The 24409-nt window shown below is 33.9% G+C and overlaps 1 protein-coding gene across 3 annotated transcripts in view; it reads right to left on the bottom strand.

The window, feature by feature from the left end:
* Positions 1-24409, bottom strand: part of LOC143238645 (filamin-A-like) — a 68390-nt gene that overhangs the window by 26651 nt on the left and 17330 nt on the right. Inside the window, exons 2-8 of one of the 3 annotated variants that reach the window (XM_076479053.1) lie at positions 15741-15855; positions 8139-8256; positions 4514-4654; positions 3114-3242; positions 2227-2400; positions 779-937; positions 225-428 (exon numbers count right to left, since the gene is read on the bottom strand). In XM_076479053.1, coding sequence (XP_076335168.1) covers positions 225-428; positions 779-937; positions 2227-2400; positions 3114-3242; positions 4514-4643 — 796 coding nt within the window. In that variant the 5' untranslated portion in view covers positions 4644-4654; positions 8139-8256; positions 15741-15855. Of the gene's footprint in view, positions 1-224; positions 429-778; positions 938-2226; positions 2401-3113; positions 3243-4513; positions 4655-8138; positions 8257-15740; positions 15856-22171; positions 22505-24409 lie in introns of those variants that run through there. The other 2 variants (XM_076479051.1, XM_076479052.1) reach the window with 2 other exon arrangements.

The raw sequence follows: 24409 nt of genomic DNA on the forward strand, positions 1-24409 counted from the left end.
CAGTAAAATATTAATTAAATAGTGTTCACGAACGTGTTTCAACATATATTATGTTAAATGGTTTTATCACAAATAGTTAACTATGAAAAACAAAATCAGAACTAAACCTTGTTAACTGACTCTAAAAAAATTATTCATCTGTACTACTAGAATAACTTATCCAAAACCTATCTTTAACCATCAAAATAACCCATGAACTACAACAATCTGAAATGTACACTAACCAGCATTCCTCATGTCTACTATGATTTCATTGTTTTGATGAGTTTTGCTTTCCCTGATTCCAACACCACTCACTTTCACTTTTGATGCATCACCAACTTCTTTCTCAAGGACATCAATTCTGAATGGACTTCCCTGGATTGGTTTGCCCAGTCTAGTGACATGGACCTCATGTTGACCAGCCTCACGAGGGGTGAAAGATATTCCTGAATGAGAAAAATATTCAATCAAGTAACTTAATTTACTTTATAAAGTGATAGACAAATTCTATTGTGAACATTTTATGATAAAAACAAAGTATTTAACATTACTGTCCATGAGATGTTTTCTTTAATTTTACTAATAGAGCATAATATTTTTACACAATGCTTCAGACAAACACACACATACATAATATATATCACTTAAACTAATGAAACAGCTGTTATAGCTAAAACACACTCTGTACATAACAATTAAGCAATAAAGGTTTTTTTCTTAAAATAAGATGGTGTTAAAAAGAAAATAACTGAAAATCAAATCCCCTCATCTTAAAAAAAATAGTTTAACTTCATACCAAGATGTCCATCATGCAATTTCTTCAAAAAACATGGCTCTTCCATTTTAGAAGGTGCTACAATGCTGGCATTGAGATTTTTTACATCTGTTTCTTGGATTTTGAGGGAAACTTCACTAGAGTGGACAACTGATATCTGGTTTCTCTTCCTTCCTTCACCTACGTTGGTGTGTATCAAACACAAAAAATAAATAAACATGTACACTATTGCACATTCTACACACAAGTAATAAAGAAAGTAACACATAATAACTTGGATCTAATATTGTAAATAACTGTCTGTAAAAAAAAAGGCAGTTTATGCATATAAAAAGAAATAATTCATCTTATTGATAGCAAACCAGTATAAGGATATGAAATTCAGCATAAACTACAAACACATGTATAGTTAACTCCGTAGATAACACAACAGTTACACCAATTTCAACACTTAGAAGAAAAAAATAAACTTCAATATGAGAAGAATTTAATTTACATCAGTAAGAAATGTATATACAGAAGTTGGACATACAAATTAAAGGGATACACCATGTGCCACATTTAACCTCTATTCATAATTCTCACATAAGAATTAAGGATCGTTATAGGTGTTTAAGCAACTAGCTTCTGGTAACTGGCTAAAGAACTCGAGCAACTAGATTCCCAAAACTGGCTCTAAACAACAGTAGTTACAAAATAGTCAAGCAACTATATAGATTCAGTTGATTGAAGACAATGAATAGTATTTAAGATGTTAAAGCAACTACATAGATTCAATTGATTGAAAACAATAGATTTTAAAGCAACTACATAAATTCAGTTGATTGAAGACAAATAGTTTCTGGCCAACAATTTGAAGATACAATAAACAATAGTTAAAGATATTCAAGCAACTAGCTTCTGGCCAACAATTTGCAGAGATAATAAACAGAAGTTAAGGATATTCAAGCAACTAGCTTCTGGCCAATAATTGGAAGAGACAATAAACAGTAGTTAAGGATATTCATGCAAATACCTTGTAATCAACAATTTGAAGAGATAATGAATAAAAGTTAAGGATATTTGAGCAACTAACTAGTTGTCCAAGACTGGCTGGAGACAGTGAATGGTAGCTTTAGATATGGAAACATGTTTGGGATTTAGCACCTCTTCTTAAGGTACCAGCACAAGTCTCAAATGTGAAAAAACAGATGATGTATGATGTATTTCCTACTTCCACAAATCCATTTCTGTATTATGTTTTATCTTCCCCAGATTATAGCCTATACCTTAGTTTTTATTTGTCTCTTATGTTTGACACTTTCTTATTTTAGCCTTATTTTTGTGAAATTATATATATATTTATATATAATTTATTTACAAATTTATTTATAATTTATAATATATAATTTATATATTCTTCCTAAATAAAATTAAAGTATTCTTACTACTAGAACAAAATTTCATCCATACATTAATAAGAACCATACCAGTGATTGTGGCTGTGAAAGGGCTTCCAATAATGTTTACATTAGCAAACTTCACCAGAATTTTGTATTCTCCTGGAGCTGTAGGCACATAAGAAACACTAACAGTTCCATCCTTGTGGTCATGGCAACTGATTTCTGCCTTGGAAGGCCCTTCAACAGCAACGGACAAGCCATCTGAAAAGTAACAAATCAATACAATATCTTACAGAGAAAGAATTCACAAGGTAAACAAAATGAAAGAAATGCTATATACTCCGCACAGAAGCTAACAAAACATCTCTTAGTTAAGACTTCAAAATCGACAATAATGTCCAATCTAGTTGAAATTAAATCGCTTTTTGAAAGTTGTTAAATAATATAAAATCACTGCCCTTCATTATGTCATAAGGAAACGTGATTTACAACTAGAAGATAAAAAAAGCTAACATATTAATCTTTACATAAACAGCATATAATGAGCTGATACTTTAAACATAATTCTTCTAATAAGAACTTTTCGATGCTACTTATATTTATCTAACTGTACACATCTGCTTTCTGAGTAATAATCGCCCATGGGGCCAGAAGTATTTGAATTTATAGTTCGATATGACAAGACATAATAAAAAACATGCAAGTTATATTGCTGTGTAACATAATTATTCATAGATATGTATCATCATTAATATTTTCTCCCATAATCCTCCTAAAATGCATCAAATTTACCAAAAACCATTATTCCTTATCAAAAGACACATAAAATTCACTTTCCCATAATCCAATAAAAAACACCAGATACAAAATTTCCTAACTCTTAAGGCAGCTGTGAGAAGTACTTATACAGATCACTTGAAAAAAGAAATATCTATAGAACACAGTTTCATAGCCAGACATCACTAAAGACAAACCTGCTCCTGCTCCTTTGGTATAGATGGTGAAATTGCAGGGTTCTCCTGCCACACCATATGTAAGACCAGGACCATAAGCTGTCACATTTCCACTTGTAACAGCATCTACATGGAACTTGAAGGGACTGCCTGTAAAATTAGGGTTAGAAATAAAAATTATTTATGTGAACTCAAAATTCTTTACACCAAGATAATCTGACAGTATCCCATTAAATTAAAATAAATGTTTCTAATAAAATATTGTATAATAACTTATATTGTAGATCTTTGATGACGAACAGGGTTAAGACTAAAAATTCACACAGCTGAAACAGCTGACTTGACAACTTTAACTCATAACCTTCTGATCTATTTCATGATTTAGGTATAATTTTGACAAAATGCATATTAAAATATAAACTTTTTGTTTAATTCTATCTCTTTTTAAACAATTTCTATTGACTATTACTATACTTACTGAAAAACCTGAAACACAATGAAAATTGATTAATGTGTTGTTATTATATCTACTTCTAAGTGATCAATATGTGTATTGATAGCTTTCACTTTTTAATACATGAAAAGGAATCATTTCCGTATGGAATTTATGCCATCTCATTTTGTTTGTTATTCATTAATAATAATTTTATTTCCATAGAGGTTTTATATGTGTGTGTGTCATTTAGTTCTTACTCTTCAAAGACAAAAAACTGTTAAGTTGGATTAGATCCATGAAAACACAGTAGTATTACCAATGTCTTTTTTCTTGGATTTAATCTAATTTCTTCTTTGTGAGAGTATTTTTTGAGCGATTTATCCATGGCATGAGAAGCTTTCTTTATCATGTTTTTATTTTCAGCAGTGTGACTGTTTTTGTATATAACTGTTAAACATAATATTAAACTCAAAGGAAATTTGTTGTAACTCTAAATAACCTTGACTAAAACATACCTACATACATCAGAACTAAAAATGAACCCAGTATATATTGTTAGCTTACTATAAAAGCCTAACTGAGAGAATACAATGTCACAAAATACACAAACTTAATAATGATTAGAATTCACTGATTCCTCAGTTGATAACCCCCTCAGCCTCTAATATGTTTCCATATTATGTTGTTATTAAGATTCTGATTTTAATTTTATTAGCAATTCTCGATTACACTGTATCTTATACAACACCTGAAAAAAAAATGAAAATTCACTAGATCTTATCTTAAAAATCACACTAATTGTATTCAACTTATTAAATAACAAGGCTTAAGGTAAATTTTGTTTGGTTTTAGTTAAGCAGAAAGCTAAACAGTGGAATGTCTGCACTGTGTTCACCATGGATACTGAAACCCTGTTTTATCATTGTAAGCCTTCAGACTTATTACTGAGCCAATGGGGATCTTAAAGTAAATAGTTTTTTATTACCTTGTATATATTCGTCATTGTATTTTATATACAATTCATGCATCCCTTCTTCTTTTGGTTCATATTTAAAACAGACAGTACCATCATGATTGTCAATAATGCTTGGTTTATTCAGTTTTCCTGAAGGCATCCTTACTTCAGCTAGAATCAGGAAAGAACTAAATATATTATGTTTCATAACAATATAGCTAAATAACTACAAGTACAGAAATGTTTTTCACATTTTCTATGAAAATAATAGTAATAAAAACCCATATTAACCATCACAGCAAAAATGTTTTTCTAGGGTCAGTCATTACAAGAATTACTTTGTTCGAAAATAAGTTAAAGAGTGTCATATGATGTCATATTACCTTTGATTACAAAATAGAGAAATAAATCTCAGAAAATCTTATCAAAACATCATAGTCCATCAAAAAATGAATTAAATATATTTTTTGGTCAACTGGCTTTTATAAAAACTATTACTCTTCAAAGCAGATAAAAGACTGGTGATAAATATTTTTGCTAATCGCACACAGATAATATGCAGCTGACACCCTATCTTCGAATTATCAAAATGTTAATGAAATTACTTCTGAGCTTCTTTACATCAAAAGCAATATGACATCTCACTTAAAAACCTTCAAAATTAATTACTAAAATCTTCCTTCAAATTCTATGAGAATTCAAAAGTGATATCCATTTCTCAACTCATAATAGAAGCAGTGTGGAAGTTTCTGATAGCAGTGATTTTACCTAATAGTGTTAAAATAGGCCTGCTGAATAATGGAAGGTTAATCAAGGTATTTATTGTTAAATAATTCTGTATTATCAGACTAACTGAGCTTGTGAATAATAGAGACTAAACACAGATGTGCAATTACAATAAATAATATTTACTCACTTGTCTTTACTGAAAAGCTAAGTTTAAATTATTCTAACTTATACAGATGACGTCATAAAAAGAATAAATAACACTGCTGAGATCCTGTTCAAGACTGTGTGAATCTCACATCACTTACCTAACTTGTTAACATCAAACGTACCCAAAACATCTAAAGCTACCCATTTGACTAGAATTTCCAATGAAACATGAGAGAGGTTATTATATTAAGAGATCACACATCTGTTGAGGGGTAAGACAACTGTTTAACTTTTCAAACTATAATATCTTTCTCATAGGAAGACAAAAGGTGTTACTCTAGGTAAATGAAACAGAATTATGGGTAGCTAGTGCTAAATCAACTTAATGACTTTCTTAACCAATGTATTATGTGGAAACTGCACAAACTTGCATGAATAACATATTCTGAAAATTTTCTCTATTAATACAAAGTATCCTTAAATACCATTTCTCCCTGCATTTCAGGCTTCTTATCAAATGATATTAATCTTAATTTTAAAGCCTATTAAAGCTTTAAACTTTTTTATGTTGGATAAGGTGCAGTGAAGCTTTTCCTCACCACTGTAAAACGATTTACCTGCAATACAGACAACACAACCCTTTAACAATAAAACAACAACAATAGTTACACATCTTTTAACAACAACTGACTACAACGAAACATCTTAAGAATATAACATTGGCACATGCTACAAGATAACAAATAAAACTTTAATACCAATTAATTTACAAAATTAGTTACATGAAAGAAATTTAACAACAGTGACATTACAAAATACTATTTAAAACGAATAAATGAATACTGTATATCATCATAAACTCTCTTAAAGAAACTGAGTTTAAATTTCTCAGTGTTAAAGTATAATGCCATATGTATGACTTCAAAAGTTCAGTTTCAATAACAAAGAAATAAATACCCAATGTAAAATCCTTTAACACTTATGTTTCTCAAAGAATATTAAATATAAGTAACACTCATTAAACAATAATCACAGTACAAAGTTGCAAACAAAGAAATGCAAAATTAACCCTGCAATGTTGAAATGGTATACATCAAACGACAATAAAAAGTCATACTCTTCACCAAAAAATAAATTGAACTTTTTAATAGTACAATATATAGCTAAAAAGAACATGAATCATAAAACAGGGGTTTATATGTCAACACTTGTCTGCCAAAAACAAGTCACACAAGAGCATGGTTAAATATACAAAATAATGCTCACATTGACATAGCCAACTAAATAAAAAAAAATTTCACATTTATAATAGAAGTTAATCATCATGCTCTGAACAAAACACCAGCAAAGAGAATTCAAAAAGAGCCCTTTAACATTACATATTGTTAGAACATACAATACAAATAAGTAAACCCTTTAACACGACGTGGTACATAACAACAGCAGTGTAAAACCTTTAAACAATAATGGCAATCACTTTACAGAAACATAAAATGAAAATTGAAATTCAACAGAGACATGTTAGTTAAATACATTTCTGAAACAAACTTGAAGTACAAATAAAACAAATGAATTACAAAAATACTACATTAATAAAAAAAGACTCTACCATCTCAATGAAGTGGAAAAAAAAAGACACTAAAATATTTTGTAATTACAATATACACATGTAAATGAAGAAGACCCTTTAAAAAGAAATTCAGGTGAATCACACAAACATAAGTTAGTAAATCTGAATGACAAATATACCAAAAGAATATGATATTTACACAATCAGGAATAGCATTCACATTATTTACATTATAATCTATACTCAGAACAACCCAAGGCAGAAACTCTCATCTCATTTTAGACCCAACAGTAAATTCTTCTGTGGTGTCATTGATCTTTTGCTGGAAGTACTATTGGTCTATGTATGATCTCTTTGGCCTTTGCCAAATTTGTATATAGTTGTAACACTTCTTTTCCTAACTGGGATGAGGGTTTTGGACATCTCCATATCTTATTTTCATCTTAGTTATAGAGGGTCTGTTGACAGCCTGTCCTTGGTAATGCCCTTTAAGCACAGAAATTTAGTCTAACACTGATAAGCTGCTGATGGTCATAAGTTGAGGAGCTCTTACCATTGGTGGTGATGGTGGTTGTCTGGATCACATGTCTATCAAGGTGTCCAAGTTAACTTGTGAGATTTCATGCATGTTGTTATGGTGGTTACTGATCCCTTAAGAAGTCAAATGTGGTACTCAGTCAGGATTGAAAACATAAAATCAAGTGAATTCTGATTAGTCAGAAGTTCAGTTATGTGTTTAGACTGTAAAATGTTGCTGTCTCACTACAAACATACTTTATTCTAAAACTACTTTTCAGATACAGAGTGATAAAATCACTACCTTGATCACACGACAGCTCTACAGGCATCACTTTTTCTCTAGCCCTTTATCACCTGTAGAACATGTATCCTTAACACACATGTGGGAAACTGAGACAACTAAGCTTCATTGTGTCTCCACTTAATCAATTCATTTAGTTGTGTTATCACTGTTACCATCTGATGACACCAGCTAATACAGCTTAATCTGTGATTGTCACGTTCATTCAGCAAGAAACCTGAATTAAACTATAAGGCAGGTATAATTCATAAGAAACATTCCCTTAAACAACAACCAGATAATATATCAAACTTTTATAAGTTACCCCCCCCCCAAAAAAAAAATCTCAATAAAACATGTATATAAACACACTTATACCATAATAACACAATGAAACCTGCTCAACTCACCAACAAGTTTTCCAGCTCCTACAAGCTCTACAGGGATGTTCCTCAGATGCACAGTTCGAAATGAGGTTGTTTGAATATCCTGGATTATCCTTTTTTTCTTAACTTTTTCAGTGATGGCCTGACATAAAAAGTGAATAGATCCATTAAGTTCCAATCTATAAATTTATTTCACGATTATTTCTTTCTTGGACCCAATTTAAGTCTACGACCTGATTTCTTCTTGCCAATGTTTGCCGATTATATGAAAAGCATACATTATTATCTGCAACTAATAAAATCATTGCCATACAAATAAGTTCAGGAAAACAATAACATAAATATAAGTTGTGTTTTTTTTTTTTACCAATTAGTGCTTAACCTAAAATCCTTACATTCATTTACATCTACTAAGAACTTATAAAAAATATTAAATTTGTCCTTCACCGGGACAGCGGTGGGTCTATGAATGTACAGCGCCAAAATCAAAAGTTTCGATTCAACTCAGTGGGCACAGTTGATATCTCAATGTGGCTTTGTCATAAAAACACAAACATTATTACAACCTCCCAAAGTTTTGTTTGTTTTAAATTTCGTGCAAAGCTACACAAGGGCTATCTGCGCTAGCCGTCCCTAATTTAGTAGTGTAAGACAAGAGGGAAGGCAGCTAGTCATCACCACCCACCATTAACTCTTGGGCTACTCTTTTACCAACGAATAGTGGGATTGACTGTAACATTATAACTCCCCCACGGCCGAAAGGGCGAGCATGTTTGGTGCGACGGGGATTCGAACTCAGATTAGAATCGAACGCCTTAATCCATCTGGCCATGCCGGGCCACCTCCCAAAGTTTGAAAAGGTTAAAAATAACTTCTTATTCTTTCAAACCAACTTAATGCATTCTATACAGTATAATTATAGAAGGTTAAACTACACTAATTAAATTAATAATACTAAAAAAATAAAAGTTTTTACTCTTTGATTTATTTTAAATAACTTACTGAAGAGAATCAAGAAAACAAATGAAAATACGTCAGAATGTATATATATAAATGCTTTAAAATGGAATTACATTAAATATTCAATGATATGTTTAGCCATGGCATAGCAGTTCATAGAATGACTCTGAGTTGTTTGTTTTTTACAAGTAAAACCTTTAACTTATTGTTCCATCTTTTGACCCATTTCACTTATAATTATAGCCGCTGCTATGGAGAATTCCCTCTTGTTTTTAAGTTCATGACCTAATCAGGATTGTCCCTCGTTGTGACAGTAGCAAGTCTTCGGACGTGCAACGCTAAAATTAGGAGTTCGATTCCTCTCGGTGGACACAGCAGATAGCCCGACGCATCTTTGCTATAATAAAAACACACGCACAAAAACACTACTCAGAATTAATAACTTAACAACAAAAATAAAGTTCATAGTAAAAAATAAGCACTTCGAAGATTTGTTTTGATTGTTTTTAAGCACAAAGAAGTTACACGATTGACCACTTGTGCTCTGCCCACCACTGGTATCGGAACCTGATTTTTAGCGTCAAAAACCTATAAACCTTCTACTGAACCACTGAAGGGAGGGGCTAGGAAGGAACATTAACCAACTCAAACCAAATACACAGATGGAAATAATGTAAGGTAAATCAAACAAATCACTAAACAATTCAAAAATATATATATTTTAAAATTAAATCAATAAGAACAAATTTCAGAATATATTATAAAGAGTCTTTGGTATTTTTAAAGATATAGGAAAAACGATATAATTATCGCTATACCAGAAAGCACAGCCGAAAGTGCATTTTAACACTTAGTTTATCACAAGAGTTCCATTAATTACAAACAAGTTGAAAAAGAAAATCTTTAAATGTTAAAAGTATATTTTCATCCACTCTAACAAGTCAATAAATATGACGTATTATAATAGAGAACATTATACAACAAAATGAGTTTAAAAGGTAGACAACAAAGAAGAGTTGCCTGGGACACCACAATATAATGGGTAGCAGCACCAGTGTGGGTATGGATGCAATCTTTATTTCTGCCTCGGGCGCAAGTTAAGCTACGGCGAGCTCTGCTTTAAAGATTAAAAATAACAATAATCAATAAGTCATTTTTAAGACATAAAATCGTGTTTGTATAATAACAATTGCATTGATATCACAGTAAGAACTGTTAGATCTTCTTGAAACAAATGTGTAACTATTCAAAATGGCAGCTATCACTCTGTTGAGGGCCACACATGCGTCAAGATTATCTAACACAATTTGACTGTAAAACAACCAATATCAAGTCTATAATTACAGCTGTGAAGGCTGTGGGGGAATTTATACCTGTATTAGCAAAGCTACTAAGGTTATTTACTTTCGTATTTAGTTTTGAAACACTAAACAGAGGGAAGGCAGCCAGTAGGGATCATCCTACTATTTACCATCTATGATTAGGAATTAACTATAACTCGCATAACTTTCTTGCAGTTTAAAATGCAGAAATATTTTGTGGCATCTCACGGATTCGAATTCTGCTCGCCAGCTCTGAAACTTAGGGCTCTACCATGGAGCGAGTCCACACCCTATCTTAGAGGAAGAATGATGGAATATTTCATACATGAGCAAACATCTGTGGTATATAAAAATACCACGTACTTTCCACTTTATTATTTGCATCCAGTTTTACTCAAATTTATCAGTTATTCTCTATGCGTGTGTTTTTTTCGCGTAACACTTGGTCAAGAAAGTCTTTCAGCTCATTTTGTTCTGGAGATAACACCTGTCCTACTCTTGAGAGTTATGGTGTAATGCTATATATATTGTGAAATGATGTAGACAGTTTTGTCCTCCAAAAGAAAATCGAGTGATATCTCAAGGTTATAGCCTCTTTTATTTTTGAATGAGAATTACCAGGCACGTATGTAGCACTACTCGCTCAGATAAATAATATCTCAGTCGATAAAATTTGGGGAAAAAACAAATCATAGTTCAGTAAAAGTGACAGCCCAGCGTTATAAGTAAGTACAAAAACTGTTTAATAAAGATATTCATTGTTTAAATTTTACACTCTACTCGGTCTCTTTATTTCGTTCTCACAAACTCAGTTATTCAGGGAAATTCAGTGTGTTGCTCCGTAGTAGATATAATATTTGTAGTTAAGCGCAAAGCCACATAACGGTTATCTGTACTGTGCTCACCACGAGTATTGAAGCCAGGTTTGTAACGTTATAAGTCAACAGACTTATCAATATGCCACTGGGTGTTTAGATATACTGTCAAATTTCCTGTTATCCAACGGACTTACACTACCAGAGTGACCTAAATATAATACACTTCTAAGATGTTTAATGCTTTATTTTGACGAAGTGTGTTTTTGAATTTTCCACAGAGCTACTCGAGGGCTATCTGCGCTAGCCGTCCCTAATTTAGTAGTGTAAGGCTAGAGAGAAGACAGCTAGTCATCACCACTTACTGCTAACTCTTGAGTTGCTCTTTTACCAACGAATAGTGGGATTGATCATCATATTATAACGCCTCCACGGCTGAAAAGGCGAGCATGTTTGGTGTGACGGAGATACGAAACCGCAACCCTCAGATTGCTGGGCCTTTAAAAAATGCATATTTTCATCGATGAGCCCCTAAAAATACATTAAACTCAAGATTTCCAGCCTGGATAATGTTTATCACGTACCATCTCGACATCTGGAGACCTCAACATAATTAGTATTGATCTAGCACTTTTAAAATTTACAGATTGAGCATGAATGTATATCACGTGGAGCCCACCTTCGTAAGATAATTACAAACTGCTCGAATGTGGATCATCAACGAGAGAAGAAGGCAGTAAACGAAAAATCCAAAAGGATAAACGCTGAACAAACAGATTTAAGTAAAAAACACAAAAGATATAGACTGAAAAAAAGCAAAATCTACCAACAAACCAAGTTACACCATTAACAATCTGAAAAATTTCAACACAGTACAGAGAACCGCATCATGTTGCAGAGGTAAAAAGATGTAAACCACAGGCAAAAATCTTACAACTAAAAAGACTAGCCAAAGGTAATATTCTTGTACGAGATCAAGAGCCTCATGACCTCATCACACTACTGAAAGAATGACCGCAAGACGTTTTGCAACCCGGAATAACATTTATTCATCCAACAAGAAGAGTCCACAACAAAAAACCTTTGTCACAAGAATGATTCACCCGTCATTATACATCGAACAGGCCCGGCATGGCCAGGTGGTTAAGGCACTCGACTCGTAATCCGAGGGTCGCGAGTTTGAATCCCCGTCATACCAACCATGCTCGCCCTTTCAGTGGTGGGAGCGTTATAATGTGGCGGTTAATCCCACTATTCGTTGCTAAAAGAGTAGCCCAAGAGTTGGCGGTGGGTGGTGATGACTAGCTGTCTTCCCTCTAGTCTTACACTGCTAAATTAGGGACGGATAGTGCAAATAGCCCTCGAGTAGTTTTGCACGAAATAAAAAAAAAAATACATTGAACAAGTCGAAGAAGAAATAAGTCTTAAAACATAGAAAAACAGAAATAATATCTTCTGAAAGAAAACACACACGCACAAACAGTTAACCAAAGTAACTACAGAAAGTACAGAAAATATACAAAAACACATCTAAACGGATTAATAATGTGGTTTTAAAAATACGCATTGGAAGAAGCTAAAACGCTAGCAGTTGTTGTAACGCAGTGTTTTAATTGTCAAAGACATGGACATGTAAATCAGCTGCCTGTAAAACTAACATACAATGTGAAAGATGCGGTGAAAACCATGGATCATCTCAACGTTCCCGAGCTTACGAACAAGCAAAGTGTTGCAACTGTAACGAGGAACATACTGCCAATTACAAAGGATACCAGAAATACAAAACAAAGGATCTATAACATAAGAAAATATATAAGAGCTACAAAAATGACAACGAGAGAAGAAAAACTAAAAACAAATCAAACTACCCAACAAAAGATATCACTACTATCAATACAGAAAACCAACGCAAATACAATACAAAGAAAAACAAATCCGGAGGTAACACAGCAAGAAACATAAAACGAAAAACACAACCACGAACCAGGGAAGAGCACCATCAATCAACAAAAATACCCAGCAGATAAAGTACAAACACTAACAATTAAGATAACAATAACAACAATTACAAAAATAATCACAAACTTCCTTCAAAAATATAGTAAACCAAGTAACAACACGGACATTATAACATGGGATATCAATCTTATCGAAAAACGTCTGCAAACATCCAATAACACACGTCATACATAAAATAACTAAGTAACATCATACCATAATGAATACTAACTATCACTGTATTACATATACATATCCAAGGCGACACAAAATGATATCAAACACATCAGCAGATATCACAGAAACAATATTCTACAACTAACATTCTTTTAAAATAACAAGATACCAAGAAGCAAGAATAAGCAGACGAAAGAAGGAATCTTCAAAAGGGACATACAACATATTCACATACAAGAAACAATTAACTGTTAATTATAACAATATATTTACCGTCAAAAAATGAAAATATTACAATAGATGTACTTCTAAGTAATAACTAAACAGTTACAATAGCAAATATATACAACTCACCACAAAACAAACCAAGCACTGCACTACTAAACAACACTATCTCCCACAGCATATTATTATAGGTGACTTCAATAGCAAAAATACGATTTTCGGTTGCAGAACCACAAATAGAATGTATCTACTTTCATTTCTAGAAGTTTCATATACCAATGTATCAAACGATACAACACCAACACATAACAATGATACAAATCAATCCAATAGTATACTACACCTGTGTGTGTGTTCACCAACAACAATAAGCAACTTTCTAACATTCAGCGTAAAAAGACATTCAGAGAGCGATCATTAACTGGCATGAGGTGCCTTTGATCGATCGCCACACCAAAACACGCTTATAAACTTAAACACGACATATGAAATCGGGAGAAGTTTTAGGAGATATTAATAAATCCTCTCCAACATGAAACCATCATAACAGCCACTAAATACCTGGATAAAAACAGGTACTGTTCAGTGATACATGAATCCATCACAACAGCCTCTAGCTACCTGGATATAGACAGGTACTGTTCAGTGATCTAATAAATCCTCTCCAACATGAATCCATCACAATAGCCACTAAATACCTGGATAAAGACAGGTCTGTTCAGTGATCTAAGAGATCCTCTCCAACATGAGCCCATTACTAGCTACCTGGATATAGACAGGTACTAATAAATCCTCTCCAACATGAATCCATCACAATAGCCACTAAATACCTGGATAAAGACAGGTACTGTTCAGTGATCTAAGAGATCCTCTCCAACATGAGCCCATTACAACAGCCACTAGCTGCCTGGAATCCATCAAAAGATCCTCTACAACATGAATCCACTAAATACCTGGATAAAGATAGGTACTGTTCAGTGACCTAAGAGATCTTCTACAACATGAACCCATCACAACAGGTACAATTCAGTGATATCATAGATCCACACAACAAACAATACCCAAACCTACTAACAACCAAACACTGACATAATCAACCGAACAAAGGAACGCAGGATGTTAAGAAGAGAATATGACAACCGGTGACCCAGAAAAACAAAATACAAATAAATACTCTCAGAAACGAAACTAAGCTGCTAATGTTACACAAAAGAAAAAACGTCTTCTGTACACAAATAAACTAAAAACATATTTCAATGATTTCTGGTCCCATATTAAAAAAAAACAAACTACAAAATCAAAGAAAACAACCATCATCACCTATTCTACTCTTAAACATAATAACAAGGCTCAGCATGGCCAGGTAGTTAAGGTACTCGACTCGTAATCCAAAGATCAAGGATCCGAAACCCCGTCACAACAAATATGCTCGCCCTTTCGGCCGTGAGGGTGTTATAATGTGACGCCCAATCACACTATTCGTTGATAAAAGAGTAGCCCAAGAGTTGGAGGTGGGTGGTGATGACTAGCTGCCTTCCATCTAGTCTTACGTTGCTAATTTAGTAACGGCTGGCGCAGATAGCCCTCATGTAACTTTGCGCGAAATTCAAAACAAACGACACAAAACTATATTTTAACGAAAACATTTAGGTTACCAAGATCAAGGAATTCAGTATTTCTACACAACTATTCAAACATGCCAACACTATCAGACAGACGCCTGGATAACTCTCTTTAATATTATAAGAAAAATATTAATAAAAATGAACTGATGAGAGTTACATAATACATAATAGCCAAGTCCTAAGTACATGTCCCATCTAAACATCATAAATAAGACACTTACAGGTCAAATAATGCCAGACTAACTGAATCCTAGACACAATCTTAGCTCTATTATAAAAGGGTTTCGTATACGAGTATAAACGAAAGATTATGTGTGTGTGTTGTTTTGTGAACAAGGGTTAATAATGCGATAGAACATAAATGAAACTAGTGAAAACATACGAGTTAATATTACCCCATGAATTGCATGTTGCACGAAAAGTGTGTTAATTAAAAACTGCAGACAATGGACAAAATTTAACATACTATGAGTAATGCAACAAGGTAACAAGGGTTATTATTACCTGGGGTCCAATATCAGTGTAAATAAAGTAACAATTGTAGAGAGGGAGACGAGGTTATCTTTGGACGTGACTCTCCCTGGTCCAAAATATGGTCCGAATTTTGGGGAAGAATTATCTATGAGGAGAACAGAGCCAACACTTTATTTTAAATGACAAACTGTAAATCTATAGTTATGTTCGTTTGCACGTCTGGCCTCTCAAAAGCAATTTTCAGCGGAGATAAGCAACTGATGTAAGATCACTATAAAATCATATATTAATTATTCCCCCCAAACAACTTATTAATAAATCTTGTTTTATTATCTTCTGTAGTATCTTTACAATCCTTATAAAAGTCAAATTACTGTTCCTAACGTAAGAGTGACTGAACGTTTGTCAAGGATGTGAAAAAATGATAGAAAAGCAACAACGCACCTTTTGTTATTCCTTTGAACTTCAGAGATGGTGTGTCGTAGTGGCGAGATTATGCATGACGTCATCAGTTTGTGTTATATCTTACGATTTTATGAGTTCTCAAAAATTCCCATTTTGCAAGTAAATGTATTAACCTGTTTGTTTTTCTATCGTTTACGTCGAAAATTACTTTATAAATTGAATACATTCAAGGAACGGACAGACATAGTTGGTACAAGTTATGACATACGTATCATATGTAATTAAGCACAGGTATGCTGTCCAGTTGAGGTTTGGAGCCATCCATATTGTGACATTGAAGCCTATGAATGAAAAAAAAAAGAATTTGGAACCGTTGTTTGAAGTGTCATTCATGGATATTATTTCCTGAAGTAAATTTGTTACTAAACTTGTTTTATTGAAAACGTATATTATTCTAGCCTAGTCAAACACATCATTTTGTATTTGAAAGCAGTGGCGGTTGGATATTCAGGGGGCTGGAAAGATTTGTTACTGTATTTTACTTTGTCGGAATTTATATGAAACTACGCCATTAAACTTTAGCACACAACTTTACGTGTTTTATCATGAATCAAAATTTCAAAACATGCCGTATTACTTCGAATTTAAGACGCACCTTTTTCACTTTTTCCGAACTGAAAATTAGGGTGTGTCTTAAATTCGAGGTATTATTTTTCACTCTTCGAAAGCCTCGAAAATATCATTTTCCTCTAACAACAAAGATTTTCGAAATAATCCGGCATTAACAAACAAATCGGACTATATTTTAAATGAACTTAGCTCAGAAAGACTAAACAAATATATACAAAACGTCAAATTTGCCGATGTCAGCGCCTCTAGCGATGTAGCTGGATATCACCGTCCTCAGTCTTTGTTTGACTTTTCTGTTGTTCAGATGCTATTTTATTGTGTTTTTTATTTTATTATTACGTTTTTATCCATGGAAAAACGTTTTATATACGATGCCAACTTTGAAAGAAAACGTATTTTGTGCGCCGAACAGATTGGGAATGGTGCAGCCGGTAAAAAGTGTGCAGTGAGTGATGCAAATATACATCGTTGGCAAGGCATGAAAACAAAAAAAAAAACATGTTTTTTTTTTGCAAGAAAAGTACAAAGTAATTTTCTGGTCAAGAAAAGGAAGACATCTTGAAATTGATGCTGCCGTTTTAACGTATTTCACAGAGTTACGAAATAAACGTCTGCCTATAACGAGAGAAGTCTTAGTGTTAAAAGCAAACCAAAGTGCAGGAAATAGTGGTATTTCTTTCAAACCTAGTCGTGGCTGGTGTGAGAAATTTATGAAAAGAGAAGATTTATCATTACAGCGAAAGACAACAATAAGTCAAAATTTGTTGTCAGATTTTGAAAATACGGAAGATGGAACACAAGATGACATTCTCTGGGACAATAGTGAATTTAGCGATGCTTCAACTTCAAAATACAACAGTGAGTCAGAAAAAACATCCGAGTAGCATTCTGATTAAATACAGAAAGCAGGAAGGAACATTATTGTAATGAAAAATTTTATTTTCCTGTATATTTTTATTACATTTCATTTTAAATACATTATTAACATTTTTATTCATTATAAAAAACACATTTACTCCTTTCTCATTATCATCCAATTTTTTTCCTGAAAATCCCTTTTTAAAAGTTAGGTGCGTCTTAATTTCGAAGTAACACAATATGTTAGTCCAGCCGCTCAGACTACGTACACGTATGTAGCACATGCTTATACACTGCTGGCCAAAATCTTAAGGCCAATGAACATAGAGAAAAAATATCCATTTTGCGTTGTTAGACTCAACCACTTATTTGAGTAGAGCTTCGAAAATAAGAAAAGGGAAAATAAAAAATCTTTTTAGCATTTAATAGGACAATGTGAACACTATGAAATTAGCCTAACTACTAGCTGGTCAAAAGTTTAAGACCATACCAAAAAGAAGTCCTAAACAGGGTAGGAAATGCCCAACAAGAGGTCTCAGTAGTAGGTGCACGACCGTCATTGCGAATAACTTCAAACATTCGTTTTGGCATGGTCGATTTAAGCGTTTGCAAAAGGCTGGCTGGAATGTTATTCCAAGTGGTGAAGATGGCTTCACGAAGATCATGCACTGTTTGGAATTGACTTCCATTTCTTTAGACTTCTTTTGCTATCCACCTCCAAACATTTTTAATGGGGTTCAGTTCGGGCGAACACGCTGGATGGTCCAAAGGAATCACGTTATTCGCCATGAAAAAGTCCTTTGTCCTGCGGGCATTTTGGATTGCAGCATTGTCCTGCTAAAAGATTCAGTCATTTCCACACAAGCGAGGGCCTTCAGTCAATAAGGATGCTCTCATGCTAATATAGCCAGCTGCTGTTTGACGCCCCTGTATAACCTGAAGCTCCATTGTTCCATGGAAGGAGAAAGCACCCAAAACCATGAGGGAACCTCCTCCACTATGTCGTGTAGAAAATGTCTCCGGTGGGATATCCTTATCGTGCCAGTAACGTTGGAAACCATCTGAACCATCCAGGTTAAATTTTGTCTCATCAGAGAACAAAACCTTCGTTCACTGTTCTACGTCCCATGTTTTGTGCTTGTTAGCAAAGTTTAACCGAGCTGTTTCGTGATGTGGAAGAAGACGTAGCCTTTGAAGACGTTTACGGTTTTAAAGCCTTTCTCTCGTAGATGCCGTCTTATTGTTCTTGAGCTGCATTCTGCGTCCGTAAGGGCCTTAATCTGGTTCGACGATTGGCTGGTGTTTTGCCGGACAGCCCGTCGAATCCTCCTGCTCAACGCCGGCGAAATCTTCTTGGGCCGACCACTTGAAATTCTCGTTCCGTATCTCTCAGGGTCTTTTAAGAAATTTGCAACAGCAGTTTTACTACGGCCAATCTCACCAGCGATGGCACGTTGAAAGAGACCTTGCTTTTGCAGCTCAACAATTGCAACGTATTAGCCTTTGCCATGTTTTTACCCAATGTAACACAGGAGATGTCAGTGGGAGATGTTGACAACGTTAATGCTTGAACACAAATGACTAAATTTCGTCATGTGTTTACCGATTAACGCTTCATTTTAGTGTGGTCTTAAACTTTTGACCAGCTAGTATTTAGGTTAATTTCATAGTGTTCACATTTTCCCTATTAAATGCCAAAAAAAGTTTTATTTCCCTTTTCTTATTTTCATCTTTTGAAGCTCTACTCAAATAAATGGTTGAATATAACAACGCAAAATTGATATATTTTATTTATATTCATTGGCCTTAGGATTTTGGCCAGCAGTGTATTACCAGACAAGTAATACAGGACTCAGTGACTGGGTATCTGTAATTTAAGTTTGTATATTGTTGTTGTTTGAAATTCAACTATTCAATTCCAGGTTGTGAGAAATCCCCGTATCAATGTATCGTTGTATATAAAATTATCATATATTTTACAAATTATTTCCCATGTAAAAGAATTGAAATATTCACAGTCTTTAACCAGCATCATTTTATAATATAATATATATATTATTAAATCGCTGTTTTGGGTCTATAAACGTTAACCTTCATAAACACACGCTTCTCATAGTTTCCGTCCATCTGACTTTTCTCCCTCACCAAATTTTAAAAATTTTGGTCACTGAATGAAAAGTTGACATTTTTTTAAAAGTATGTTATGCGGAACTTAAATAATAAGTAACTGATTATTTAGAACAAACTTATTGTTAGTTGTGCGCATCACTTAGAAATAGGTTTAAAATATTTTACTTCTTTGTGACGGGTATGTGTAAATAATCTATCTGATCAGACTAATACATTCTATGTGTATATTATATTATTAAGCTTTAATGTCACTAGTTTAGGCACTTTTACTGTTACGTTTATGCTAATTATCCTAGTAACTGACACTTGGTATAAAACATGGTTTTGTACAACTGAGTGATAGCAAACTATGGCCTTGCTTGTGAATTTTAATATTCAAGTCTGTAGTATACCACTGAGACTAAAACGAACCGTTACTTGGTGGCATATTTAGGTAGGACTTATGGAGGGCTCAGCCCCAGAGCTCATGGTCTTAATTGGGCCCATCGATAATTTTATTCTATGTAAAATTACATGGGATGTAGAGCCCACTAAAAGTATTAGCCCCTGAGCCCACACAATCTTAAATCCGCCAGTGCCAATATTCAGAATTTTGCTCACGCTGTGAAGCAAGCTACAAACCCGAAATAGAAAAAAAAAACTTTATATGTAATTCTTATCTAGCATGAAAAAATACAACAAAAAAAAACACCAAATTTCATTTTTGAAGAAATGAAGAATGGAAGGTCATATGTCTCCGACGTGGTTCTCAATCATTTAGTCTGGTAAATATATATATATATAATGAACACCAAAGGAATTTTGTGACTTTTTTTTCTATATGTCTTTCCATACCATTAATTCCTAACCAAATACTTGGAACTTCAGCCACGTTCACATAACCTCACTTACACGACATGACAGTCCCCCCTCTTTCCTTTTTGTATATTTGTTCAAGTGTTCTGAGCAGCAATAAAATCGATTTTTTTTCCTCTTTTTATTGCTGAGGAGGTATCATATTTCGGTCGTTAAATCGTCTGCACGAATAACGCAGCACTGTTGCGAACAGCCCCTGTAAGTGAATGTTTTGTAGAGTTCGATCTGACCACCCGATGAAATGCTATCAATTTTATATTTAATTATTAACACTTTTTATTTTCTTTTACATTGGTAGTGCTATAGAAAAATATAATTTCTAAGCCTTTTTTTTTCAGAATAAAGAAGGTATTCAAAAAGGATCTACCAACAAGGCTATATATACTTTGTTTTAACGCTTTCACAAACGAAAACAAACTAACACAAACATGAAGCAACCACAAACCAGATGCAAAATGTTATAAGCTTAAAACAACCGACACTTTCTCAGATTCTGAAAAACATTCTTCTTAGAAGAAGAAAGAGTGACGTAAATAATTGAATGATTCGATTATCAAATCCCATGGTGCTTTCATCATGAGTAATTCAAAAAAAGAAAACAGTTAATAAACATACACACGTACATAGACCACTGAAATCATAGTTTCAAAGACTAGACCAGTTGTTAAATGTTGAACCATGAGACAGCAGTAAGTGAACAACGAAAGAAGAATAACGATCTTTACGTTACAACAGTCACTCTGAGTGTCAACCAGTTTGTTTAACAATAAGCATAGACTACTAACGTGGACCGAGTCAAGAAATAAAACAGTTACTTTAACTTCAATGCCAGACACTAAACTATCTTTACGTTACAAAAGTCACTCCGGGTTGCAATCAGTTTGTTTAACAACAAATATTAACTACTTACAGAATCTAAGCTACTTCTATATACATATATGTATACATATATATGAAAAGCCGAGTCAGGAAAAACAGTTAATTTAACTGAAAGACTAAAGTGTTAACAATAGACACTAATTTATCTTTATATTCAATAAATTGAGAAATAAGCCACGTTAATTGGTTTATCCGTACATTGAGGAGATTAGCAAGAACTAATGAATCAATGCGTTTTAACCATTACAAGCTGTTTTTTGCAATTCTATATTTTTACTGTTCCCAGTTAGACCGAAACATCAGATTAGTTGTGTTGGTTATTGGGTTAATTTTTAGTTTTCATCTGTGTAGGTGGCTTCTTTAGTCAGAGGTTAATTATATATGTGTTTGTGTGTGTGTGTAAACAGAGGTTCCTTGTTATACGTATAATAAATGAGTTTGTCTGTTTCAGTCCAAAGCTAAACAAAGGGCTATTTGCACTAGGCGTCCCTAATCTTTAAACGACAACTAGTCAATATCATCCATCACTAACTCTTGGATTTCGCGACTCGAATAGCAAGGATTGACCGTCACTCCTATAACGCAACTACGTCTCCAAAAGTGAGTAGGCATTTTTGCGGCACTGGGACGCGAACCATTAAAATTCGGATGCACAATCCAGCATGCTACTAACCGCTACGTATTATAAATAAATTTATACTTACATTGTCCAGGGGCCACCTAAATCTAAAACCTGAATGAATGTTGAAAGGGAAAACAGGTCCACTATTTGCAGCCGTAAACGTAATACTGCTTCTAAACTTCATGTTTTCCGAACTTTACTTGTAATATGTACAAGTTACTAACTGTAGACCAAGTTATGGAACAGACAGATAAACATAGAACGCGAAAAACCGTGTTGATCTTAAAAAAAAAAAAAAACACTTTGTGCGAAACAAACCAATTAGCTTCTAGAACGACTGGACAAAACACGTTACTATGAAACATTTTGAATGCCCCCGTGAAAACGGCGGGAGCCGCAACACATCTGCCCCTGCATGGTTGTTAAAAAGAAGTTAATATACGTATGATTGTCACATGAAGTTTGAATAGAGGGCGCTTTAATGGAGGAGGAAGGGCCAGGTTACGATGTCTTGCCCTGTGGTTATAAGAACATGAACAGGATGAGGTAACAAATGAGTACTCAGTTTTTAAAACAGTACATGACGTTTCAGAAAAAGAGTGTGTTTGTGTTTTGTTTATAGCAATTCTACATCGGGCAATCTGCTGTGTCCACTGAGGTTGTTGTTTTTTACTTTTTTAATTTCTGATAAAGCTACACGAGGGCTATCTGCTTTAGCCGTTCCTAACTTAATAATGTAAGACTAGAGGGAAGGCAGCTAGTCATCACCGCCAACTCTTGGACTACTCTTTTACCAACTAATAGTGGGATTGACCATAACATTATATAACGTTCTCACGCCTGAAGGGGCGAGCATGTTTGATGTGACGGGGATTCGAACCCACGACCCTCAGATTACGAGCCCAGTGTCTTAATCACGTGGCTATTTCCACCGAGGGAAAACGTCTTAGAGTAAAACTCAACTTTCAGTCTCGTAATATCTCTAAGTTTCTGCACAGATTTCTCTCAATAAACATTCTTTATTAAAACTGATGAAACTGTGGCAAACTACCCGCTTTCTAAATATAATTTTCTCTGTTAAGCTGGTGAAAGTTTTTGAATATGCCCAAAAGCTGTCGTAGTATTATATAGCAGTAAAAAATACCACGAAATAACCTAGTTGATAAACACAAAATCAACTGAATTAACTAGCAATTATGTTAGGAAAACTGAGTTAGCGACTAAATTACAACAATATATGAGATAGCTCAGCGTTGTTTTACGCTAAAACAAACACGACTAAAGTAGCTAGTCAACAGCACCCACCGCTAACGTTTGAGCTATTCTTGTCCAATCTAATAATGTGATTTAAACTTCACTTTTATCACCACGACCACATAGTGTTTTATTTCTAGAAATCGGACGCAAACCATTAATCCTGGTACTCACTCCGAGTTATCTAACTACACAGCACCGTTTCGATAAAATTCTGCTATAGGTGTATCATACATTTCTTACATTTGTTTAGTCACACTGGCTAAAACACGAATTTTAGAATATCAAATGAAGTTAATGTTAGTAACCAGTGAGCACCTGAAACCTTAACATTTCAACAATATCAGATTTCCAAAGCTGCTCAGCTAATAACATGCAATGATAATTCATAGATTGCCTCTCTGGTATATGAACACACACTTTCTATCTGAGTCGAAGCTATGGTGATACCAAAGAAAATAAACTCCTCAGCGCAGCCTAAAGAAAGAACTGTATCAAAGTAATAGAACTCTAAAACATGTACATGGAAATGTATTTTCTGAAAACAGTTGCTGACCAACTAATATACAGTTACGACAGCAGTATCCATTGTGACCTTTATAACAGTTTTCATTGTAATAATCATCATTACAAGCTATAAAGCATCCAGATACCTCACCTAGAGACTAATGTGTACACAGCATGTCATCCTGATGATTGAAGATTCCTGCCTGACCTATCTGATAATACTTCTACGTATCTAGCAGTTGATGACTTCAATGCCACACACCCACAAAATTTTGGTGAAGTGAAAATATAAAATTCTTAATTGACATCAAGAAAGGTAAAAACTGTAGCAGTTTGGTGTCAAAATAAGTTATTAGGTCTATGTTTTTGTTTTTGTTTCGTTTTTGGAAGTTTCTCTCTTGTCTCTGCGTTACTCTCCTGTTTTGTTAGGAAGAACATGGCTAGGAATAGAAGTTCTGAACAACAGACTGGTGAAGGAATGATCATTATAAACAGCGTTCAAATGGACGTCCAAAGGAGCAATAGGACTCATTTACTCAATAGGGGACCTCGACTGTCC

Source organism: Tachypleus tridentatus, chromosome 13 (assembly GCF_004210375.1).
Source record: "Tachypleus tridentatus isolate NWPU-2018 chromosome 13, ASM421037v1, whole genome shotgun sequence".
NCBI lineage: Eukaryota > Metazoa > Arthropoda > Merostomata > Xiphosura > Limulidae > Tachypleus > Tachypleus tridentatus.